At 35.7% G+C, this 24,807-nt stretch overlaps 2 protein-coding genes across 6 annotated transcripts; one reads left to right on the forward strand and one right to left on the reverse strand.

Moving 5' to 3' along the window:
- Nucleotides 1–4: 4 nt before the first annotated feature.
- On the forward strand, nucleotides 5–7,045 carry odr4 (odr-4 GPCR localization factor homolog). 4 transcript variants are annotated; one of them, XM_058752070.1, is made up of 15 exons: nucleotides 97–144; nucleotides 694–797; nucleotides 873–1,010; nucleotides 1,105–1,200; nucleotides 1,377–1,483; nucleotides 1,600–1,636; nucleotides 1,725–1,862; nucleotides 1,980–2,075; nucleotides 2,147–2,206; nucleotides 2,288–2,419; nucleotides 2,877–2,964; nucleotides 3,434–3,619; nucleotides 4,534–4,656; nucleotides 5,546–5,650; nucleotides 6,655–7,045. In XM_058752070.1, the coding sequence occupies exons 1-14, from the start codon at nucleotides 129–131 to the stop codon at nucleotides 5,608–5,610; spliced, it is 1,386 nt and encodes a 461-aa protein (XP_058608053.1). In that variant the 5' UTR covers nucleotides 97–128; the 3' UTR covers nucleotides 5,611–5,650; nucleotides 6,655–7,045. The 4 variants fall into 4 exon arrangements, with proteins under 4 accessions (XP_058608063.1, XP_058608072.1, XP_058608053.1 ...); XM_058752080.1 differs by lacking the exon at nucleotides 6,655–7,045 and having other exon boundaries at nucleotides 5–144; nucleotides 698–797; nucleotides 5,546–6,083; XM_058752089.1 differs by lacking the exon at nucleotides 6,655–7,045 and having other exon boundaries at nucleotides 90–135; nucleotides 698–797; nucleotides 5,546–6,083.
- Nucleotides 7,046–7,613: 568 nt separating this feature from the next.
- pdca (phosducin a) lies at nucleotides 7,614–12,179 on the reverse strand. 2 transcript variants are annotated; one of them, XM_058752101.1, is made up of 4 exons: nucleotides 10,891–12,179; nucleotides 9,800–9,865; nucleotides 9,402–9,541; nucleotides 7,614–8,854 (listed from the first exon to the last, which is right to left on the reverse strand). In XM_058752101.1, the coding sequence occupies exons 2-4, from the start codon at nucleotides 9,843–9,845 to the stop codon at nucleotides 8,336–8,338; spliced, it is 705 nt and encodes a 234-aa protein (XP_058608084.1). In that variant the 5' UTR covers nucleotides 9,846–9,865; nucleotides 10,891–12,179; the 3' UTR covers nucleotides 7,614–8,335. The 2 variants fall into 2 exon arrangements, with proteins under 2 accessions (XP_058608084.1, XP_058608077.1); XM_058752094.1 differs by having other exon boundaries at nucleotides 9,800–12,179.
- Between the last annotated feature and the right edge of the window lie 12,628 nt (nucleotides 12,180–24,807).

A 24,807-nucleotide genomic window follows, 5' to 3' on the forward strand; every position in this document is an offset into this window, starting at 1 on the left:
CAAGCCGCAAAGCAGCACGGACCTGCAGACGTATTGTCCAATCAGAGCTCTTGAACTGAGGAGCGTGTATTAGATGCGACGATGTCACACGTCCACTGAGAACTCATCAGCTGTCTGAAGAAGTGTGCATGATCGGTAAGCAAGGTAGGTTTGAAGATTGCAAACTTTTTGATTTCATTCATAGTTAGACGTTCAACTGCATCTGTTCTTCATTTTGGAGCTAAGCTGTAGAAACAGAGATGGCTTAAAATAAAATCTAATGAAATTCATTTTTCATTATATTCGTTACAGATGCCTTATTCCTAAATTTACTTTTATTTGTAATTGTTTTATTTCGACGAAATAGCATATTGTCAATTTATTGTTATCGGCCATAATATGAAAATCATTTCACACAGTGTTTGTCATGATCAAAAGGCTGAATAAATACACTTCATTTTTCACTATTATTTACTGTCATTGATTTAAATGCTCATTTCACGGATGATAATAATAATAATAAAATAATCCCCTTAACAACTCCAATACCAAATATTTTCTCAGTGAAAACGCGGTATAAAAGTATTTTAACATTATTTTGCATCAGTTTTGAAAGTGTAACATATTGTTGGTAGTTATTTTACAGTTGCAAGCAGGTTAATATGGCTTAATATTGATTTTTTTTAATTGTTTTTTTCTTTTGTATGTTTGGAGGTAGAATGGGTAGGAGTTATTTTGTAGATGAAGCTGTGGAGGAATATCTTGGTGGGCTTCAGGCAGCTCCTGGATCATGTGTGACCGGACTCCTGGCTGGTCAAGTGAGGAAACTAAACTAACTTATATTTAATAATGTCAGTTCGCGCAGCTATTTTCCTGACCTTTTCTTTTCACAGTCTTCCCCTCAGAGAGATTTTGTGGTGCTGGCTGTGCAGACTCCTCACAGGGAGAGTGAGGGGCAGCCGAAGGCTTCGAAAGGGGTCAGCCCACTGGATGACATTGATGTGGAGTGGGTCACAGAACATGCCAAGCAGGTGATTAGCCTGATGTCTTATCACTTGCACGGTGGCTTTGAAATGTTTTACTGTCTAGTTGTACAGTAAAGGATTTTGACTTTCCCTATTCTAGGTGTCCCGCATGTTACCAGGAGGTCTTTGTATTCTTGGCCTGTTTTTAGTGACCCCACCTGAACTCTCCAAAGATGCCCAAAATGCATTAAAAAGGGTATGGTTCTTGATGTATTGTTTATTCATTTTCTTAATTACTTGTATTTAATAAAAAAATATTGTATTTAATAATTTATAAATTGGCTGGATCACAATTTGGCTTGTTTTATAAAAGGTGATTTAGTAGGCCATCATCACTTAATCACTTATTTGTGTGTTGGTCTCTTTACATAGCTTATATTTGCCATGGATAAATACATAACTAAAGGAAGATTGTGGGAACTGTCAGAGGAGGATGTGACTGATCGAGTTACCCTGCATATCTGCTCCAAAACAAAGAAGTATCCTGCACACTACCTCCAGCCATTACCCTGCATATTAAACTCTGTGATCTAAAAGCATTGCTTTATATGAATAACCACATAAGTTTGCATGATCCTTGATTTAAAGTGTACAGACTTGTCTGCAAATCATTTGATGTAAAAGATCCAAAGGTAAGAGACGCTTTTTTTCGTCTTAAAGCTTGGAGTAGTTTGGCAAGTAGTGTATTTAGCTGTGTTTTATTTACTGTTGAATTTCTAGAGTTCGGCCAAGCCAGCAGACTGGAAGTACCAGACAGGTGTCTCGTCATCCTGGCCCATGCTGACCTGCTCTGTTGAGGTGGATCTGCAGATCCCTGTGACAGGATCTTCTTCTGATAACACAGACAAGTGCATGAAGGTGAGATAGGTACAGTATATGAAAACAAGATGGTGTTTTCCCTGTGAAGGATTTTGTATAGAATGAAGATTAAGTTGGCAGGTTGTGAATTTAATCTTCTTTGCCCCCCTTGTCCAGGATGGTCTTAGGAGGTGGGCTAAACAGATCGAGGCTGCTTGCTGTCTCATAAATGGCAGACAGGCATTAGATGACTCTGAATTCATATCAGGACAGGTAAAAACTCTGCCATTCCTCTGTCATGTTGATTCTACATTTGAGCTGAGGCACATGTTTGTTCTTTTCAGAAAAAGAACCCAAAAACAACCAATCGTCAGACACTGCCAGCACGGATCATTGTCTCAGATGTGAGTGTCTTATCTTATAATAGTGTCTTCATATCAGTGGGGTGTATTGTCAAATGTTTAATAGGTTTATCAATGTTACAGGAACAGTCAGAGCTGGATGAGCGGAGCAGTGCTCTGGTTCAGGTGTGCAGTGGCTCCATGAAGGTTCGAGGGGTGGTTCACTGCAGGGCCTACATCCACAACAACAAACCAAAAGCCAGACATGCAGCACAGGTCATTAATGCCTTCTCATACTGCTTTATGCTTAGGGATGTGCAATGTATCACTACCATATTGTTATGAGGCAATATTATATATATATCAATATTGGGTATTTAATTGTTTTTGCTCATTTCACCTATTTTACATTTTGTTTACAATTGTCATCTTCACTTAAAATTTTTAAAACACTAATAATGACGTAGCCTAAATATTTTTTTTTTCATACTGTAAATTATAATGTTGTAATGCCTGAATTTATTTGTATATTTATAAAAAAAAAAAATATTGTTTTACTATTCATTTATTTAGATTTTAATAATAGCCATTTGTTGGTTACCAGCTGTAGCATGACAATTATTTCACACAATATTTGTCACGATTAGAAAGCTGACTTTTTTTTCCTGTTTGCCTGTTATTTGCTGTCTTTGAGAAGATTAATAGTGATTTAAATTCTCCTTTGTACTGGTAGGCCATTAAGAGAGACATCATAAACACAGTTTGCTCAAGAGTGGAGATGTTTCTGGAAGATCTTTTGATAAATGAAGGGAGTCAAAAAGGTACAGTAGTCCATCATGTCTTACATGTGCCGTTGAAAGGGATAGTTCACCCAAAAATGGCAATTCTGTCATCGGTTACTCACTGTCATGTTGTTCCAAATGTGTTTGACTTTCTTCTTTCTGAGGTGCATAAAAGAAGATATTTTGAAGAATATTAGTAACCAAACAGTTTTGGTTTCCATTGACGTCCATTGCAATGGTTACCAACATTTCTTGTTCCACAGAAGACAGAAAGTCATTCAAGTTTGGAATGACATGAGTGTGAATGATATGATAACAGAATCTTGCATTTTTGGGTGCACTATCCCACAACAAACAGTTCCACAATAAACTTTTGCAAACCTCAAACATATCACTAGATGGCAGTAGGTTGCCACAATTGTCTTCATTGAGTGACAGATTTTGTATGTAGTACAAAAATAAATGTATTCATAAATCATCAATTCAAGTTCCCATATTGTTTCTCTAGGTTTGTGCAGTGGCCAGCAGGCCCTTCCTCGGCGTGTGTTTGCACCAATGCCCATCTCCGGCCTGTCTGTGTGTGACTACATGTTCCCAGACGAAAGTACAGCTGATGTGGCCGAGCGTCTGAAAGAGATGCTGGACTGCGAAACGCCAGAAGAGGGCATAGATACAAGTTTGGAGAGCAATCAGTGTAGGTTTCCATACTTCAGCAGGAGACTTTAGGGTTAAAGGAGTAGTTCGCTTTCAAAATGTTGGGATCTGAACAGCTGATGAGCAAAATTGACTTCCATAGTATTTTTCTATGGAAGTCAATGGTGCTCATCAACTGTTCGGATCCCAACATTTTTCAAAATATCTTCTTTTGTGTTCAACAGAAGAAAAAAACTCATACAGGTTTGGAACAAGTGGGGGGTGAGTAAATGATGACAGAATTTTCATTCTGAAAGTGAACTACTCCTTTAATTAATTCTCTCACTTTATTTGAGTGTCTCATGTTATAACGTGGCTTATTTGAATAATAAATTGTCAGTACTTTTGGAATTGCACTATTGTATTGGTTTACAAGTATCACCTCTAGGCTTTTCTAAGTGGCCCTCAGATGTGTGACTAGGGCATTGTGCAATGTAGAGCAAGTCCTTGCACAGTCGTTAGGATTCAAGGATGACTGAACTCAAGTATTGTTGGAGCTTTATGGTTAAAGAATGTGTATAGGTGTGTGACTATAGAATACCAAAGGATAAACCTTGTCAGAATGGGTGCATGCAGTCCTCTCGTGACACACCCTGCCTCATTTCTCCTCCAAAATAATAGCCAGCTACACCTTGCCTCTTGTTCAAACCAGTTTTAGTTTGCCCATAAATGGTTTCCATATATTGTTAGAAGGAAAAATGTGGAAGAGGTAATATGACTAGCCGCAGGCTGTAGAAAATCTGATCCCTTCTAATAACAAGTCCTTCAGGGAATTTTGGATTATCATCTCTATGACAACACAACCTCCACCTTGGAAAGAGGAGATTATCATTTCTTTATGTTCAGTAGTACACGCCTACCATACCTGGTAATTACATTTTTTACACGTTTGTGCATGTTTTTCTTTTTCTTTAGTATTTTCCGCTGTTTCTGGATCGGAGATAACCAACAGCCGTGATGATGATTCCAATAAGCATGTCATCTCAGAAATCCAAGATGGAACTCCCAAAATTCAGAAAGCCCCTCAATATTATGCTGGTAAGTTATTCAAAATGATTCATTTTAAAATAGATTGCTCTCTTTTTCTCTCTGTGCAATGAATTTATTCATAAAATAAATAATTCTCTTTCCATCATGGCATTATCATAAATGGGGCTCAACGATATACAGTCAAACCAAAAATTATTCAGACACCAGATATAATTTATATTTTTTTTACTAGTGGGTGCAAGACGCCATAGTTCATTTATGTAAGTGAGGATAACAAAATAAAGTAAACTGACATATTATACCCAAAAATTCTTCATACAGTGTACTACCAGAAAAATTTGGGACTAAAAACTATTCAGACACTTTGACATGACCATGTTTTGCTTAAGTATTTTTTTCTTTAATTGCTAATGCGAACTTTTTACACCACAGACTGAACAAAATTAAGCATCGCTTGGTAATTGGTTGACCTAAATTGGGATTATCTAATTGTGTACTTACATTTAAGTCAGCTGACAGCTATTCAACCTAATTCATTACATAACTTTCTATCAAAGTTGTCTGATCAAGATGAATTTGTTCTGACACAGTTTAACTGTAGTTCTTGTCATATTTTATTACTATTTTCTAAACTATAGTGAATAAACGGTGATATTGTGAAAAATATTGAAGGTGTCTGAAATAAATTTTGTTTTGACTGTAGTTAACGATAAAAGTAGGTTGATACAAGTGTGATACATATGTATAATGATACAGTGTGTGAGTGACTCCATGTTGGGCTAATGTGACTATATTTTTCTTTGTGTGATTCCTATAATTTCTAGAGACTCTCACATTTCCATTGGTCCATTTCTACCTCCTGATGACTGATCATCTCTCTTTTTCTCTCTCTCTCTCTCTCTCTCTCTCTCTCTCTTTTTCTCTCTCAAACACACAGGTGTGGCCGTAGCAGCAGCCATTGCTCTTCTTGCCACAGCCACATCTCTACTGTATTTCAGTTAATGACAATGGAAATAGCAAATATGTTTGTATGAGTGAGTGTGTAAGTATGCATAAGTGAGTGTGTATGTTTGTATAATACACTGTATGATCTTAAATATGATTTCAAATATAATTTTTTAATTTTGACTATTATAGGATTGTATAAAATACAAAATAAGTATATCAAAAGTATATGGAGACTCTCTTATAATCAATAGGTTTGGCTATTTGTGTCAATTCAAATCTTAATGTTACTCTATACAATTACAATCTAGAGAATTGTGTCCCCAACATTCACTGATGGGTTCATTTTCTTCTGAAATTAAATGTTCATTGAGAAACACTTCACAAACTGTCACAAAAGTTGAAGCTGTAATTAGTGGAATAGACAAACCCGTTGATTCGAAGAGGCCGTTCTCATATATTTGACCATCAAAATATGTATTCCAAACCTGTTAATTGAGTAATAATATACTGTTTACTTAAAATGAAAATTACAGTTATGTGTTTAGATTTTTTTTTTTTTTTTTTCTTCTTGGAATTTGTCCTCCTAATTTTCTTTGTTGGAAGATTGCTCGCTAGTGGCATGTTTACACTCTTACAGCACTCATACAATAACAGATCAAAAGCAAAACGTTAACTGTCGTCATCCTGCACGTGTTCTTATAGAATGTTTGTGGCTTCCCTCAGTATATTGTCATTGTGCCAATTGTCATGTCATTATCAAACCAGTTTCTTCTGGCTTCTGTACCAGTGCAGCATTAAAGGCATAAAGGAACTGTTATATTAAGTTTAACTGAATGGAAAATGCCCTTGGCATGAAATATAATTGCTGGAAACTTTCTTTGTGATGATGAAATGGGTAATAACGCTCTTTCCTTCCAAATCAGGGTACTTGATTGTTTTTCAGACCTAGTACCTGCTGTTGATACATACTTTATGATTTCTACATTGCTAAGCCATTAAAATTGTTCACATTTGAATGTGATTGGGCACTGAAACATTTAGAGTAACTTTAGGTTTGTTCTTAGTTAATGCTTCTTTTTCTATCTTTCTTTTTTCTAGTTTCACATCAGACCTTAATTGTTGGACTCCTGTTCTAAAGTACCAAAATCATCATGTTGCATCATTAACAAAGTCATTTAGTTTTAACAATGTTACGCTGACCTAAAACCACATTCACTTACACATGAAGACTCTCTCATACACACAGTAATCCTGGGATTTGTGCGTTTGTTTTAGCAGTGATTTAGTTGGGGACGTGTCAGGACATGTTTTACCTGGAATGGCATTTGTAGCACGCAAGTAGTCATGAAGACAGAAAGAAACAAGGAGTGTCCTTGGCCTTGCTTGTGTTTTATGAAAGGAACTCACAGCATTACACCATATGAAATCACATTGTTTCATATTTTTTATTCATTAAGCAGATAGCGGCTCGATACACAATGGATGACAAGTGCAGTGTCACAGTGTGACAGTTTGACTTTCATGTAGCAAGCCTAAGCATGCTTAAATAAGATTGCTACTCTCATTTTCTGCAAATCAGAGTTCCCATAATCACAGAAAAGCAGGAAATTGTGTGATTTTTACATTCTATTTTCTAGACCTGAAAAATGTCAGAGGAAACAATTCCATTTCTGTAATGAATGTACACTACTGTTTAAAAGTTTGAGGTCGGTATATTTTGAAAGAACTTTTGATCAAAAATATTGAGTGAATTACAAATTAAAGTAGCTACTTTTATTTAAATATATTTTAAAGTGTAATTTATTTCTATGATGGCAAAGCTAATTTTTCAGCAGCCATTACTCCAATGTCACGTGATCATTCAGAAATGATTGAAATATTCTGTTTTGGTGCTCACAAAACACTACTTCTTAATGCCAGTATTGAAAACAGTTGTGTTGCTGAATATTTTTGTGCAAATCCTCCAATTTTTTTTTTTTTTTTTTTTTTAAGGATTCTTTGAGTAATGTTTTTCAAAAGATAGCATTTATTTTATTTATTTTTGTTTGTTTTTTTTTGTAAAATTATAAATGGCTTTACGATCAATTTTGATCAATTCAATGCATTCTTGATGAATGAAGATATTATCTTATTTAAAAAATAAATAAATGAATAATGACCACAAACCCGTGAACATAGTATACATTATTATCTCCTTAACAAAATATTCCATCAGCTTCTTTGCAAACCATAATAATGTTGAATTTGTGAGTGGGGCATTTTTGCCTTAAATAGTCATATAAGTTTTGAGGAGAGGCAGGGGAGCAGGATTGGGAAAGGATATCAAGTCAGTACTTAAGAGTCGACCAAAGCACTGAGTCGTGATACAGTAGAGAACTTCCCTATGGATCTGACGAATCGTTCTTGTGAGTCATTTCACTTTCACTGCAAATCTGCTTCATAAACCGGTCAAAATGATTCATGAGTGAGTAAATCTAAATTTGAATGGTTTTTGAAGAATCCTTATCCAGAAATCGCAAACTAAAGGGCATGGAAAACACACGGAAACTCATTAGTCAAAACTTGTGGGAACCCTGGCAAATGAAACGAGCATGACTGTGTGCCTTTGATAACACTATGAAGTATTTAACCGCTGTAAATCACGTGTTAGTAAATGCCTTGAGGTGTGCGTGTTTGTTGAAGTCATGGCCCAGTCAGAGCGTCATTACTCGATCTATCTCTGAAACAAGTCTGACAGGTTGACTAATATAATTCACTTCCACCCTTTGAACTTCCTCAATTATTCCACGTCGGCATTCACTTCCTCAACGGAACAGGCTGCAAACTCTTTCTCTGGCAGCAGACCATACTCATTTAGGAAGTTCTCCACATCCATAGCGAAGAACTCCTCATTCAGATGCTTTGTAATGCACATAAAGTTGCCCAGCAGCTCTCCAGCCTTGTACACCAGCAGGGCGGGCAGCACGTCGTCTGGAAAACGCTCGTCCGCTCCTGTGGCAGAGGCTCGGATTCGGCAGAATTTGACAGAGGAATACTCTGCTGCCAGGCAAGTCAAGCAGTTGTTGAGAGCGTCACATCCTGTGATCCCGTCATCATAGACGTGCACAACCACTAGGGTCAGATGGTGCTCTTTCTCGATGACATCCAAGAAGGCCTCCCCACTATCCAGCTCAAACACAGCATCGAATTTAGGCCCAAAACTCAGGCGCTCGTGCATCTCCTGCATGCACTGCCTGCGATACTTACGCAGACAACTCTCGTCCTCTTCTTGGATCATTTCGTACTCCTGAATGCTCATCTGCATGTGGTCAGACAAAGCAATACAGCAATTTTAATAAACGTACAAGCTGCCAGTTAACATACTGGACAAATTTAAATGAACTCATTATCTTAAAAACCTTTCATAGTGTTAAACATTTTTGTATTTATTTATTTATTAATGGATTAGACCAAATAGTGAAGGAAAGGCATATACATTGCCATTCAAAAGTTTGGGTTAGTAAGATTTTTTTAAAGAAAAAATTAAGGATGCATTAATTTGATCAAAAATTATTTCTGTTTCACATAATTGCAGGGAATGCAGCACTACTTCAGCAGTCTTTAGAAATAGTAATGTAGTTAACGCAATTCATAAAGCACTGTGATTACCTTAACGATTTACTTTTTTGATCAATGCATAATTTGTTATTTGTCAGTTTTGATGACTTTTCTATGCTTTTAAAATGTGGAAAATACTAATTATACAGAATAAGTAGCTATCAAAATGGGATGTATTTGGAATTAAAATGACTCATTTTATTGCGCTTGTTATATATAGATGTCAGTTGGGAATATTTTACTGTTACCTTGCGGTTGACTTTTTCATCATTACTGGATTTGGGGTTAGACATCTGTCTGAGGAGCTCTCTCTTTTTTGGAGGGACGCTTTCATGGTCCTCACTCTCAAGTTTGAACTTCCTCCAGTCATGGATCACACCTTTGGGCCCTGAGATGCAAGCGTGTTTTGTCATTTAAGATCTGAATTTGTCATTTCAATCAGTGGATAAATCGTGTTAAATCACTTCCCAGATTTACAGCCTCTAATTACAGATTATTGGGTGAATCAAAGCATAATTAGGGAAAGCTCCAGTATTGCCTCATCATTACTGTAAAATAAGGAATAGCTGTTAACAGGATGTGTTCTGCAATCAGTGTGATATTCTCTAGAATGTAGAGGATATCAGTAACAAAATCTTTTTTTCACCTGTTTGTGTTGCTGGTAGTTCCTCTATCTCAAGTGAACCTGACATGATGAATCCTCTAAGGAGACCTGATGATAGAAATTACAGTTCCTATGAAATATTTTTTGTCTTTACACATTTGTTTGTGCTTGTGGTTTCCGTTTAAATAATAGTAAGTTGTTGCTCCATCTGAATATCTCCAGTTTGTGCAACTTCCTCTAAGAAATGGCCTGAGGTGGTTGACATTTCCTTACTCTGTTTTATATTAGATGAACAAGCAGATGGGAAGTTTTATGTTGTGATTGGTTGCGCTAGTGTGGTTAGTCTTCATAGTCAAAGTAGATTTTATTTCTGTTGCATGAGCTCTTGATACTGTCAGAGTTTATTACAATTATCCAGGTTGAGGTGGAATTAGCAGATTACTGCTAATGGTGTTGGATTAGAATTAGAATCAGATTATATTGGTGTGAGTAATGTTTTCTTGCATGTAAAAGTATTGTACTAATGCTACATGTATATGAAACCTGAATAATGAAATGTTGAGCATCTCTATCTAAACTAACCACCTACATTTATGTGGTTTTCTCAAAACACTACCGATGTGCATGTGAGCATAGCAAAAAAATGTGCCGATAAGCTATTACTCTGGATTCTGCGAACAAGACATTCTCAGAAATACGTCAGAAGTAATCTTGTTCAATCCAGCTCCTACAAATGGCCTTGTCATCCCTCTATTTTACCACTCATCAACAAGTTCCATTAGCAAAAGTGCTAGTTGCAGTTGTCATGCACAGCAGGTCTATCCAAGGCCTATGCAGGATTTCGATGTTTTGTTGCAGTAAACACCAAAAATTTAAATCGTTGAGTTTATTTTGCATAATTAAACATTATTAGTTTAAATATATTGTTCACCAGGTTTTATTTATTTATTTTAAGCAGAGTGTTGTAGCAGTTTCAAAAGCACCACATTTTTTGTATTGTTTGAGCATCCTGCATATACAGTAATACTGAAAGAAATTTCTCAGAGAAACATGCTTAAGTGGTCATTAACGATTTCAATATTTCAATCTGTTGTATGTAGGTATAGTAAACAACAGAAAAATGTCATTCTTACCTGAGTGTTTGCTGTGAGTACCTGTCTCTGCTGTGTACTGTCTCAGATAGTAATGCCATGGACATCATGGTTGCATCTAGGTAATAATATGGTGTGATGTAATAGGATTACAGTAGAGGAATTAAACCAGCCTGTCACAGAGAGAAACGAACAGACAAAACGCAGCCTGGCACTTACAGTGTAAGAGATCCAACTTCTATTTTGTTACTACACACATGCTGCAGTAAAAGGGACAGTTTGACTTTGGTTTCAATAAAGCTTATAAAGCTTGCATCTGAGCATATCTACTTGATAAGCCTTGTGGCTGGCCTGGTGGGAATACCCATAATCCCTTGCGCTTGAATAATTTAGTTTTATGTGGTTGGTCAAAACATGGAGAATTATGAGGATCTGTACATTTATAGTTGTCTTTTATAATGAAAGATAAAATGTTTATTTAGTGTTTTTGGTATTTTATTTGTTTAAGTCACCATTAGTGTGATTTGTGTTCTTGTTTAGGTTAAATTTGTGGAATTATTGAATGTGTGTAAATTGAACTAAACTGTTTTGAGAACTTGTTTCTTGAAGTTAAACTAATAGTTTTTCAACTTTCTATTTAACAAATAAGGCCTACTTAATGTTTTACTGTACATGCTGATGAAGGTTGATCTAACTTAAAATGTTATTTTGGCTTAACAACTGGTCTAAAAAAAGTTAACAAAATTAAAAAATGCTTTGCAACTGGTTGCTGGGGCCACTTTCATGTCTCAACTGTATCCAAAAGTTGGTATTCAACAGTGTCATAATTTTGACATAACGTGTATTTTAGAATTTATACCCTATAGTGAAAAATAAATATACTAAAATGTATTTGAAATACATTTGTTTAAATTTAAGTATACTACAAATGTACTTAATAAAAAAATACCCTGCAACTGTACTTTTAGTTTACTAAACTGGTATACTTAGTCTGCTAAATTGGAACAACTAATTTTGTACCTAATGCACTTTAATTGTCACGGTGCACACAGCAGGGAGGAACGAGGAACACGGAGACGAGAATAAACTTCAAAATAATAGTCTTTAATGATGACATCAGGACAGGGCAAGACAAGGTTGACACAGACGGGAACACCGGGGAATAACGAGTAGACCAGACAAAAACTAACTAAACGGGCAGGAACTAAATACACATGACAATCACAGATAATTACTAAAACACAGCTGGACAAGACTTAACTAATAATCACACTTAACAAGGACAGGAACATGACCAAATAAGGAAACAAGAGGCAGGAACACATGACACACACGACAGAGGACTGACATTAATTGTGCAGAAGTCCAACTAAAGATATACTGAAGTGTATTTGATTGTGCTAATGTAGAACTATTGCAAATATACTTTAGGTACACTTTAAATAGCTCGCATTTAAATAGTGATATTATTCAAAATGATATAATCCTCATCAATAGTGACATTAAAACACATTTCAGGCTTGACATTAAGAAATGTGCATTATGCACAAGTAATACGCCAAATACAGTTTAATTATAATTTTTATATCAGTAAAGTCTCAAGCGATATGTCAGTAAATATGTGACCCTGGACCACAAAACCAGTCTGAAGTCGCTGGGGTATATTTGTAGCAATAGCCAAAAATACATTGTATGGGTCAAAATTATCCATTTTTATTTTATGCCAAAAATCATTAGGATATTAAGTAAAGATTATGTTCCATGAAGATATTTAGTGAATTTCCTACCGTAAATATATCAAAACTTAATTTTTGATCAGTAATATGCATTAAGAACTTCATTTAGACAACTTTAAAGGTGATTTTCTCAGTTTTTCGATTTTTTTGCACCCTCAGATTCCAGATTTTCAAATAGTTGTATCTCAGCCAAATATTGTCCGATCCTAACAAACCATACATCAATGGAAAGCTTATTTATTCAGCTTTCAGATGATGTATAAATCTCAATTTTGAAAAATTGACACTTATGACTGGTTTTGTGGTCCAGGGTCACATATGTTAATAGATCTGAACTATACTTTGTATGAAATAAATGTATTTTAAATGTATTACTTTTTTACTAGGGTAAGCTCGTTTATTATTAAATTATATTACCTTATAATATAACATTGTCATAATTTTGATGGATAATTTCACTTTTCCATCCTTTTAAGACCTAGAAAAGTCACAGAAACGTCGTAAAAAATAAGTTATTTTTATTTTATTTATTTATTATCTTATTTTATTACAATTGTTGTGAGAACGGCCTATGAAGTAAAGAAATTTTATTTTAGTAGTATATTTTAATTTTATTACTATCCAGCTGTAAGGAATGACTGTAGTGTAATTTCATAATGTGTTTTTCATCTTTGTAAACTTTCCTTTTTTATTGTAGTCTGGTGTTGCCTTTATGTGTCATTACATGAATATGAAATGTTATGACACCTGGGTAAGGTACTCTTGGGTTAGAGACTTGTACAGACTGATATCCCTTCCTGCCTGCATGACTTGTGTCGGTGATTCTAACATGTTGTTCCATGTCCTTCTTATCTCATCTCAGCTTACTTTACATACTCTCTACAATGGGACAAAAAGAGGAGTAAATCTGTGAAGAAAAGGAAACACTATAGTTAAAAAGTAAATATTTTTTTCCATGCATCACTAGGTGGTGGTAAAATCCATTGAAATATCTTTCAAAACTTTTGTGTAAGTGGCGAGCAGAGAGACCTCCCAGCAACTACGATGTTATATCAGCAGACTCATGCTTTATCTGAGCAGGGCAATCTGCCAACCAGCTGTTTGCACAGTCATTTCTTTGGCGTATTTCTGAGCCGTTAACGCACACCCTTTTCTGACACTCTTTGTTGAGGGGTGGGAACTATGTTACACATTGTTTTAGTTTTTTTTCTGATCCTTTGATAAGTCTACCATTATACACTAAACAAATACCTCAGCAGCCTCTTTCATGACCTACATCAATCACAGCTCTGCGCACTCTATTCTATTGTAACCTCAACTTCATGAGGTGCATGCTGGGATTATTTTTAAACTGTGCTAAAAGAGTTGACATGTATGATGAACACTTGTTAACTACTTTTCCTTCACCATGTGGTCAAAATGTGCTCTATTTTTAATAAAATACAGTAAAACCTTTTTTAACCTTTTATTTTTTTAAAGAAATCGTGCTATTGGTTTTTGTTTTAAAAAAACAAAAAAGTAAAATAAAAAGTAAAAAAAATAATTCAAGCATTTAAGTGTAAGTGAAACAAAAGGTTTTCAGGTCCAAAGCATATTTTGGTATATAATAGTGTGTGTATGAAAACTGAGAATGTTAATGTTCACTTATTCTGTCAAATATTTCAGCAAGCATTTCAAGTGTTTTGTATTTTAGAATTTTTAACCGTTTCTATTATGAAATTGTACAGTGTTATAACAAACTATGTGTACTACACAAAATAAACAAATGGAAAAGGTTGTAGCGTAATAAATGAGTAATAAAATAATGAGCAATAAATTATATAAGCCTTTTGGGCAAAATTTGGATGAGTTTAACTCTTAACTACACAAAATAGAAATTTTAAAATAGAAAAAAAAGTCATTTTAAATTGTTATAATATTTAACAATATTGCTGGTTTTGTTGTATTTTTAACAAATAAATACAGGCTTGGTAAACATAGGAGACTTTTTTAAAAACATTACCCCAAATTTTTGAATGATAGGCTAGTATTCACGTTCACCTAAATCTGACCTTTCTGAAATGAAAGTGCCACCCTCCCCCCAGTTGTGCGGCAGGACCTGGCACGGCACGGCACAGCTAAAGGAGTCAGCCAGCCTGTTGTGTAAGAAGTGAAAGTTTTGAGGAAGCGTGAATCTCCACTCTTACAACAGATACACCAGGGAAAACTCACTCTTCACTGAAGCCACAACACATGAGTGTTTCCCATGCTGACCTCATATGGTTTTATCATAATCTGCAACGGAAATTACCGTCTAAAACAGACCTCAGCACTGGATTGTGCTGGATTGTTGAAGCTTCACCCGTCAGGAATGTTTACTTACGTACGACTCTATTCCCTTGTTAATTTTACATGAAGTAAATGGGGTTTTTTTTAAAGTGAAAATGGCAACAAACAAAAAAAAACAAGCTTATTGTTTATTTTGTGAAATATAGGTCACTGATTAGGATCTTCAGAACACACTGTGAAAAATCCAAAGTTGAGAAAACTTTCATTTTTAAAGGGGTCATCGGATGCCCATTTTCCACAAGTTGATATGATTCTTCAGGGTCTTAATGAAAAGTCTATAACATACTTTGGTTAAAATTTCTCAATGGTAGTGTAAAACAACACCCTTTTTACCCTGTCAAAAACAGCTCTTTTCAGAGCAAGCCGTTTTCTTGCATGTCGCTTTAAATGCAAATGAGCTCTGCTCACCCCGCCCACATTCAAACTTTAGCCACATTCATCGTGAAACTTGCTCATTAGGAAGTTATTAGGATAGGCGATTTGCAAAGATTCATAAAAAAAAAAAAAAAAAAACCTTTACTCACTTCTTCTGTAGGTGAAGATGGATCACAAATGATTTACACAAACATAAACGCATTTAGGTAGATTGGGGGCGCATTCCCTTCAAAAACAAACGTAAACCTCTGCGTCTTCAGCGGCTCAGATGTCAGGAGTAAATGACGACTGCTATGTTCATTATTACATCCAACAACAAAACACTTCAATCTCTGTGGAGTCATTCTTGTCTACATCTGCTCCAGCGGTGAAACAATGGCGGTTGGACTGTTGACAGCTCACTCAAAGCTAGTGTCGATCAACTATTGTGGGAGGGCCTGGGTCTGTGTGACGTCACATAGACAAGAAGCTGAGAATGTCTTGGTTTAAGAAAGGGGTAATGATTTTAGTAGATTAAAAAAAAAAAGCACTGGGTGGATTTTTATCATTATAGGGTGGTTGTGTACACACACTGCCAACACACATTAATGTTCAAACAACATGTAAAAGTGCATTTTGCATCTGATGACCCCAGCTTCAGGAGATTTTTTTAGTTTTCTCAGCTTGTTTTTGTAGGGTATTTTTTAGTTTTCTCAGATTTTTGTTGTATAAACTGAAAACAGCAAGTTGAGAAAACTCAAAAATCTCCTGAAGCTGGTTGCCTTAAACTTTTAAGTTTTATCAACTTTAGATTTTTTTTTACAGTGCATACAGTCAAAAGTAATTAAAAGATTTTTAAATATTTCAAACTGGATAGTAAAGATGCCAAACAGGAAGTGAGGATGTACCTTGACAATGCCTTAACACATCAAAATTAAATGTATATGATCCTGGAAACGTGCCCTGAGAGTACAATAAATGTTTTTCCTTTTTGTATGTTATGCACAGTCAAAGTTCTTCGCTCTGTGATGGAAGGAGTCTGCTTTGTAAGTGTGGATGCATACTTTTGTGTCCCCATTGCTCTCCACCACAGGAAGTTCCTAAGATTCAGCTTTCAGGGTCAAGCATACCAGTTCAGAGTCTGCTACCTCCGGGGGAATGGAGACTTCACTTGGAGGTAGTACAGCTGATTTGGCAGCGGTTTGGAAAGGCAGAGGTTGACTTGCTTGTCTCAGAGGTGACCACTCCATTGGGTCCAGTCCAGTCCATTGGGTCAGGATGCGTTAGTCCACGATTGTCCGAATTTCCTGTTGTACTCATTCCCACCTTTTCCACTGTTATGGAAGACATTGCACAGAATATTTCTTTTAATATTAATACACAGAGCGCTTCTGGTGGCGCCTCGATGGCCAGTCAGGCCATGGTTTCCTCTTCTTCTAGGCCAGGAACAGGGCGAACCATGGGAGCTTCCCATCACATAGGATCTCCTCTCTCAGCTGAATGGGTGTGTTTGGCATCTGGATCGGGCTCGTCTTTAGCTTTGGGTTTGGCCACTGAGTCCAGTTCACTGTTAGTGGATTGTGAGCCAGCGGTAATCCATACTATTGGTAATGCTAGAGCTCCTTCAACTCAACAGATTTATACTGCTCATTGGAGATTATTTTCTTCCTTGTGTGGGGATTAAGAAATTGATCCAGTTCACTGTTATGTGCCAAAAGTGTTGCTTCTAAAAACTCCTGTTTCACAAGAAGGAATTGAAATAACTCTATTTCTGTGCCAGTTAACTTTCTGTGAGCATGTCTGAGATACAGATTTTGGAAGAATCAAATCTTGTTCTTGTTGAATCCATCTAGCATGTTTTATAACAGCTGAGTATTAATTGCCATTAGACAATTAACGCCTCTGTCTGGGTGCTGTCAAAGAAAATCCAAGAATCAGGTGTGAACATGCCTGGTTGTCTGTTATTATTTTCTGTTGGACATAAGCTTGCCATAGAAACAGAGTTTGGAAAATATTGCATAGCCAGGGTGAAAAAATAAATGTGAACAAGCAGGTGTTGTGTGTCTGTGCATGAATGTGTGTGATTATATAACCAGCTCATATCTGAGCCAACATGGCTTCCATTAGGATGCTAGTGCAGTCAATTTAATTTCCTGAAAGATGCTAAGCAACACTGAAATTCTTTGCAGCAATGCAAATTTTAAAAAATGCAGCACGACTTGGTAGAGACAGCGAGTATGAATACAAAGCTCTGATTGTGAGGTAGTGGAATCAGTTTAATATCTTTAATTTCTTTCAATGCATTGATGAAATTAACAGTTGGATGTGCCACAGTTAAACAAGGAGAAAACTGTAGTCATTGCATTTGGAAACAAAGATGAAGTTCTCAAGGTGAATGCATACCTTGACTCTAGGGGTCAAACAACTAAAAATCAAGTCAAAAATCTTGGGGTGATTCTGGAGACAGGCCTTAGTTTCATAGTCATGTCAGAGCAGTAACTAAATCAGCATACTATCATCTCAAAAACATTGCAAGAATTAGATGTTTTGTTTCCAGTCAAGACTTGGAGAAACTTGTTCATGCCTTTATCACCAGCAGGGTGGATGATTGTAATGGTCTCCTCACCAGCCTTCTCAAGGAGACCATTAGACAGCTGCAGCTCATCCAGAACGCTGCTGCCAGGATTCTGGATGTTTCTTCATGTCCTTATTTGGGTTTTCCTTTTCCTGTCCTCGTTGAGAGTCTATTAGCTTCCATGGTTTTTGATGAATTACTCCTTGGTTCGCTGTTATATGTCATTTTATGTCTCCTACGTTCCCTGTGTTCCAACTATTGTATCATTAAAAGACTTTTTGAAAGTTTTGTTGAAGAGTTCCTCATCTCCTCGTCCCCTTACTCCAGCGTATCGTGACACATTTTCTATTCTTAACTGTTTTAAATTCATTTTAAATAAATTTTTATATCATTTTAAAAGTTTCAACAGAAGGCTAAAGTAAGTGCTGTGGTGGTAAAGAGAATGTGGGCAAAGAAAGACAAGTGTGTTGGTTAATCAGTTGAAAGTTGGACCTCTGAGTTCTATTTGTTTGGTTCATGATGGTCAAAGTAAGTGGGGGGTGAAGTAGTGGAGTAGTTAGGCGTTTTGGAAGGTTTTTTCACTTAGTGCGGAAGAGTTTGAACAAAGCTTGAGAATGTTTGTTTTTAAATTCCTTGTTTTTATTGTTGTGATTATTATTTTACTATTTTACTTCCTTTTATGTAAAGCACTTTGAATTACCACTGTGTGTGAAATGTGCTATATAAATAATCTTGCCTTTCCTTGCTTTGCCTAATATCTTTGTTGTCTTTCTGCCAGCCTACAGCATGGAAACTCACAGCCAGAGAAAACAAGATGTAGGTGGTTCTGGACTCGGTTCCTCTATTATTGCTCTAATTTCTTTTACACTTGTTGGATCATGACCAGAGATTTCTCAGAAATGTCGTAAGAACCACTACATGAGCAACTCTCTTATATAATATGTTCAGCTAGTGGTGTCTACTTGTCTGCTACTCCTTCATTAGCGTATACTGGCATACTAACACTGTTATCCCTTAAAGTTCATATGCAGATCAGATCTGATTACTTCCTCAAAGAATACGAGCTCATATAGCGATGGCATATTTGTAACATTTTATTTCTGAACCGTGAAAATAAGAATGACATGACAAAATACAGCATAATTATAGACGCCAAAATTACATACAGGAGATGGCCATTTTATTTACCCTTTACCAATGGCTGCTTCCTGAAGCGATTTGTTAGTTTACATTAATTTGGAATGACCTGCATACTGCTTACAGAAAACTGCTAAATAAATAATAGTTCACCCAAAAATGAAAATTTGACAAATTACTCATCCTCAGGCCACCCAAGACAAGTTTGAACAGATTTGGAAAAATGTAGCATAACATCACCTGCTCCCCTCTGCAGCGAATGGGTGCCGTCAAAATGAGAGCTTAAACAGCTGATAAAAACATCCACAAGTAATCCACACGACTCCAGGCAAATTAACAAAGTGAAAAGCTGCATGTTTGTAAGAAACAAATCCATCATTAAGGCATTTTAACTTTGAATGGTCGCTTCTGGCCAAAATACCAGAGAGTATCTCATTCTGACGGCACCCATTCACTTCAAAGGATCCATTGGTGAGTAAATGATGTAATGCTAAATTTCTCCAAATCATTTAAGATCAAGAAGCAAACTCATCTTCTATGGCCTAAGGGTAAATTTTCACAAAACTTCATTTTTGGGTGAACTTTTAACTTAAATGGCTCAAAAAATACAGTTTGGAATTAGTCTGATTTTTCCTCTTGACTTTTTTTTCTGTTTTGACAACTTAGACTACTTTGTCATATGATGGCTGTGCATAATCATCCCCTCTACAGAGGTGGTCTAAACTCTCACTTGCCATCTCTTTCAATCACAGACATTTTCCATTACCAGTCTTGTGCCAGATGTCTGGTGTGCATCTAGGCAAAGCGTCAACCCTGAAATGCGTAGACAGAGACAAAACCCCACTTCAGAAATTCCTGCTCCACACGCACAGACCATCAGGTTTAGTGAATCATTCTGTCTTCTGCAGCTTTTTTGTTTGAATATGGCTTTGCTGTCATTACAAAGCCAGCAAGTACAGTTATTAAAACGGCTAGAATCCGGTTTACATCAAACTGAGTCAGTGGGAGAAATGCGTTTGAGGATGATTCGTTTTGTTTTCTTTACAGGAGAAGCAGAGAAAACAGTCGGTGCAATAAAGAAGATTTGTGATATTCCCAGAAACAATATTCCACTTGGATGTTTGTCAATGATGTTGACATCACTTTGAGCTGAACATTAGCAGTATGAGCTGATATCATCGGCGGAAGAAATCTTGAGTTTTACACCCCGCTCAAAACAAATAAACAGACCTGTGTCCTTAGCAACAGGCCTTGCCTAAGAGATTTTAAAAATGTGGCGGTTGTGAGCTGAAGAGAATTGATAATACTTAACTTCTAACCTTAAAAGTACAACACATCCGGTCAAGATCCGGTCACTCCCACTCACCCGACCACTGTGTCTGCTTTACTTCAGACGTTTAAACATCTCAAATATTTGAAACATACTGGATAGAGACATTTTTTATGACTCAGACCAGAAATGACCATAATGAACTGAGAATGGAGACTGAAAAGTAACTGAAAAAGAGCTGTTCACTATCTAATTCTTAATTATATGATATTGTAACTGTTTTCAGTTCATTCAGTTCATGTATATAAACAGATATGAGATGTGTACACAGGTGCAAAAGGTCTTTGACCGCTTCATTTTGTTTTGAGTCACTCTGTATATTTAGTTTATAAACAGTGTTTCGCTACTTTAAATATGAACTTTTATGACCTTCAATGTTTCTAATAGCTGTTTAAAAAAATATATTGCGTAATGCTTTATGTTGAAAAAGCTGTCTAGTCTGTTGTCATTATCTGACCTCATTCAGTGACTGATAATCATCTCATTATCAGATGAAACCTGCTGGTGAACTGAAACCTATGTAGAAATTGAGATATCACAGACATATTTGGGGGGGGGGGGTGTAACAGTGTATGTTAATGTCATCCTACATGTTAAATACTAAATGAATGTATGCCAGAACTGTCAAATCTTGTATTGATATTTTATATAGCATTAATCATGAGTTTGTCATAGTTGTTGTCCAGTGATGCCGGTACAAAAATAAATGACGTGTACATTTTCACCTGTGACACTTTACACAATCACAGCCGTGTAGTGAGTGATGATAATGTTGAAATCTATGATCTAGATGATCTGTGTGTGATAATGACAACACTGTCACTGCATGTATCAATTCTGTGGCACATTAATCATCGATTTGTCATATGTGTTGTGGTCTCATATCAATGTACTTTATACTTGAGTGGGTTTCAGGTGAAATGTGTCTAAACTAGAATTTGTTTACATGTAAATGTGAACGTCTGGGGGTGTATGTGTATGTTGCTGTGTTGCCATGGATCAAAATCCTGCTGTGTAAATCAAAGTGTCAACATGTTTATGGCTGTATCACCAGTTTATCCATTTTTTTGTTAGAAGCTCCAAAGGCTTTATGATGTTGTAATAGCAGTTTAAAGTTGGTTTGAAATGCTAAGCAAAATTCTTTATGATTAAAGTTTAAAGGGATAGTTCACCCAAAAATGAAAATTCTGTCATTAATTATTCACCCTCATGTCGTTCCAAACCCATAAGACCTTCATTCATCTTCGGTACACAAATTAAGATATTTTTTGATGAAATTCAAGAGCTTTCTGACCCGCCATAGACAGCAACGCAACTACCGACTACTACGATCAAGGCCCAGAAAGGTAGTAATTTTACAAAGTTACGAGAATACTTTTTGTGTGCAAAGAAAAGTAAAATAATGATTTTATTAACTGAGTAATTAATGATAGAATTTCCATTTTGAAAATATCTCATAATAATTATATATTAAATATAATTACATATATGAATTAGGTTTCATACGGTGTATATATATATATATATATATATATATATATATATATATATATATATACTGTATGTATGTATGTGTGTGTGTGTGTGTGTGTGTGTGTGTGTGTATATATATATATATATATATATATAGGACAAAACAAGCATTAACAACTAAAAATAAAGATGTCTCTTTTTAATTCACCCCTCAACAGCTGTTTGTTTGTTTTTTCCTTTTAAGAAAAATGACAGTATATTATAAAATTCATTTTTTCCATTTTTCTAGACCTTGAAAAGTCATGTCAGTTAATAAATTCTCCTAACTTTTTTGTAGATTTATATATACACATTTTCCAAACTCTAAAATAATTTATCAGGTAGAAATTATTATTTTTTTTAAATCTTCAACTTTTATTCAGTAAAATAACTGTAAAAGTCACGGGGCCAATGGGGTGACTTAGTCTCAAAAAGACTGAGAACTACTGCTCAAGATGATAGGAGCAGCCTCCTTAGTAATTAAATAGTTTGATATCGATATGTTAATAGTTGAGGTCACACTTTAGTTTGGAGACCAATTCTCTCTATTAACTAATCGTTAACTATGACTTTTGCATCAGTAAACTCCTAATTTGTTGCTTATTAATAGTTGGTAAGGTAGTTGTTATGTTTAGGTGAGTATAGGGGATCTAAAATAGGATCATGCAGAATAAGACATTAATATGTGCTTTATGAGTGCTAATAAACATCCAATATGCTAGAAATGTGCATGCTAATAAGCAATCGCAACTACTTCAAGTGAGAATTGGTCCCTAAACTAAAGTGTTACAATAGTTGATCATCACTGTCTGAATTTGTCCAGCAGTGCATTGTCTAACCTGTCTTCACAACAGGACAAGAGACAGTCCTCTTCTCATTCAGTCTGGACTGAACATCAGTTTAAAGGGGTAGTTCACTCAAAAATGAAAATTCTTCCATCATTTTCTCAACCTCAATCTGTTCCAGATCGGCAGGAATTTCTTTCTTCTGCGGAACACAAAACCAAACAGTTGCTGGTCCCCAATGACTTCCATAGTATTTTTTCCATACTATGAAAGTTGAGCTTCTTTTATGTTCCACAGAGGAAAGAAGCTCAAGAAACACAAGCTTTAAACAGGTTGAGGATGAGTAAATGATGACAGAATTTTAGTTTATGGGCGAACTATCCCTTTAATTACTTTTTTATTTAGTTACATAAATAAACACACTGGAGACTAGTTGCTAAGCTAAGTCCTGAGCCAAGTGTTTTTTTGTTTGTTTTTTTAATTAGGGCTGGCCAACTTTAGTTTTCATGCCAGCCAGTTTCCAGCTCTTTCCTCTCTCTTATACAACACACGTGCAAGTGAGCATGTGAGTTTCGTAACCCATTTGCAACCCCTTTTGACCTTTGTGTGTGTTGAGCAGCATAAATCCAAGCCTTTGTGATTTCTGCTCTTCCTTTAACCTAGACTAAACATCCATTTCACTTTCCTCTGTCAGTTAGATAATTTGACTCACCACACCAGTGAACAAGACATTTTTCAGCTGGTTTTCTTTGGCATGTTGGTGCTTGTACAGCCTTTACAAGTTCCCATGCAACACCCAAAGAACTGTCTCAGCACAATAACCCAGTTTCTCCAATTAATTTCTTTGATTTACAACATTTAATTCTTTTAGTTTATGGTTGTCAGACACACCTTTATTGCAGTGCAATGAGCCAATATGTTTCTGCCTTTGCTTCTTTTTTATCCATAAATATAAGTCACTATTAATAAGGATTGCATGATCTCTGTATAATATCAGTCTTTAAATGCATACTTGCAATAGTTCCACTTTAGCACAATCAAATATACTTCAGTAAATCTTTAGTTGGACTTCAGCACTACTTCCACACAATTAAAGTGCATTAGGTACAAAATTAGTTACCAGTTTAGTAGACTAAAAGTACAAATGCAGGGTATTTTTATTAAGTACATAAATATGTAAATGTATGTAGGCTAGTACTTAGAATGAAATAAACGTATTTCGAATATATTAGTATATTTATTTTTCATTAGGGAAGTCAATATTCTACATTTAGATACCCTAAACTAACCACTGTATTTTTGCACACTTGCTTTATATGCTTAATCTGCATGTTAAAAATAAATCTTTCCTCAATGCAGAGAACCTGCAATCTTCTGCATTTGAACTTCGCCTGTTGTCTGGGAAAAGTACGCTCTTCTCCCTAATTTTATCTTCCAGTTAGCACGTTCTAGGCACTAAATCACTTTCCCAGAACATTCGCCACGGCTAAATTTTCCTGCCCCACTACAAAAGAGACACATTCCCGCACGTCACTGTGCACAGCTTGCTGTGTATTTTTCCAGCTTGATTATTATGGAGCTTGACAGTGTATGTTGACTCAGGTCAATGCAGTGGTGTTATTTTGTCTGGGTTCATTTCAGTCAGTATACATCACATCATGTAAAATCATGAGGAAGTTGGATCTACTGAATCACTATCGGCTCAAGAGCTTTCACTGAGTATTTTGGGGTTTTTTTTTTTTTTTTTTTGCAGCCTCGTTTTTGGCAGACATACTGCTTTTGAAAGTTCACCAAGTTCAGTAGTTTCACTTGGAAGTCTTTTAGTAAAGTCACGAAAGAGAAGTTTAGCAGTTACAGAAATTGCAGGGCCAAGTACACAGTGAATATTGCATCATAACTTATATTACAGCACAATCCAAAGAATCAGAGAACAGTAAAACAATTATTTTAGGATAATCTGTTTTCAGCAGAATGCACGTAAGTCTCATAAATAAACAATACATATGTTTTATTATACACATAAATAAAATCAATTTTGTTGTCCAGTTTTTGAGGTTGGACAAAATTTGTAGGACATTTTTAAATACAATGCTGTTCAGTTTGGGGTCAGAAAGATTTTTAAAATCAGTTTGAAGTCTGTAATATTTGATCAAAATACAGTAAAAAGAGTAATATTTTAGTATACTATTCTTATTTAAAACA

Source organism: Onychostoma macrolepis, chromosome 02 (assembly GCF_012432095.1).
Source record: "Onychostoma macrolepis isolate SWU-2019 chromosome 02, ASM1243209v1, whole genome shotgun sequence".
Taxonomy (NCBI): Eukaryota; Metazoa; Chordata; class Actinopteri; order Cypriniformes; family Cyprinidae; genus Onychostoma; species Onychostoma macrolepis.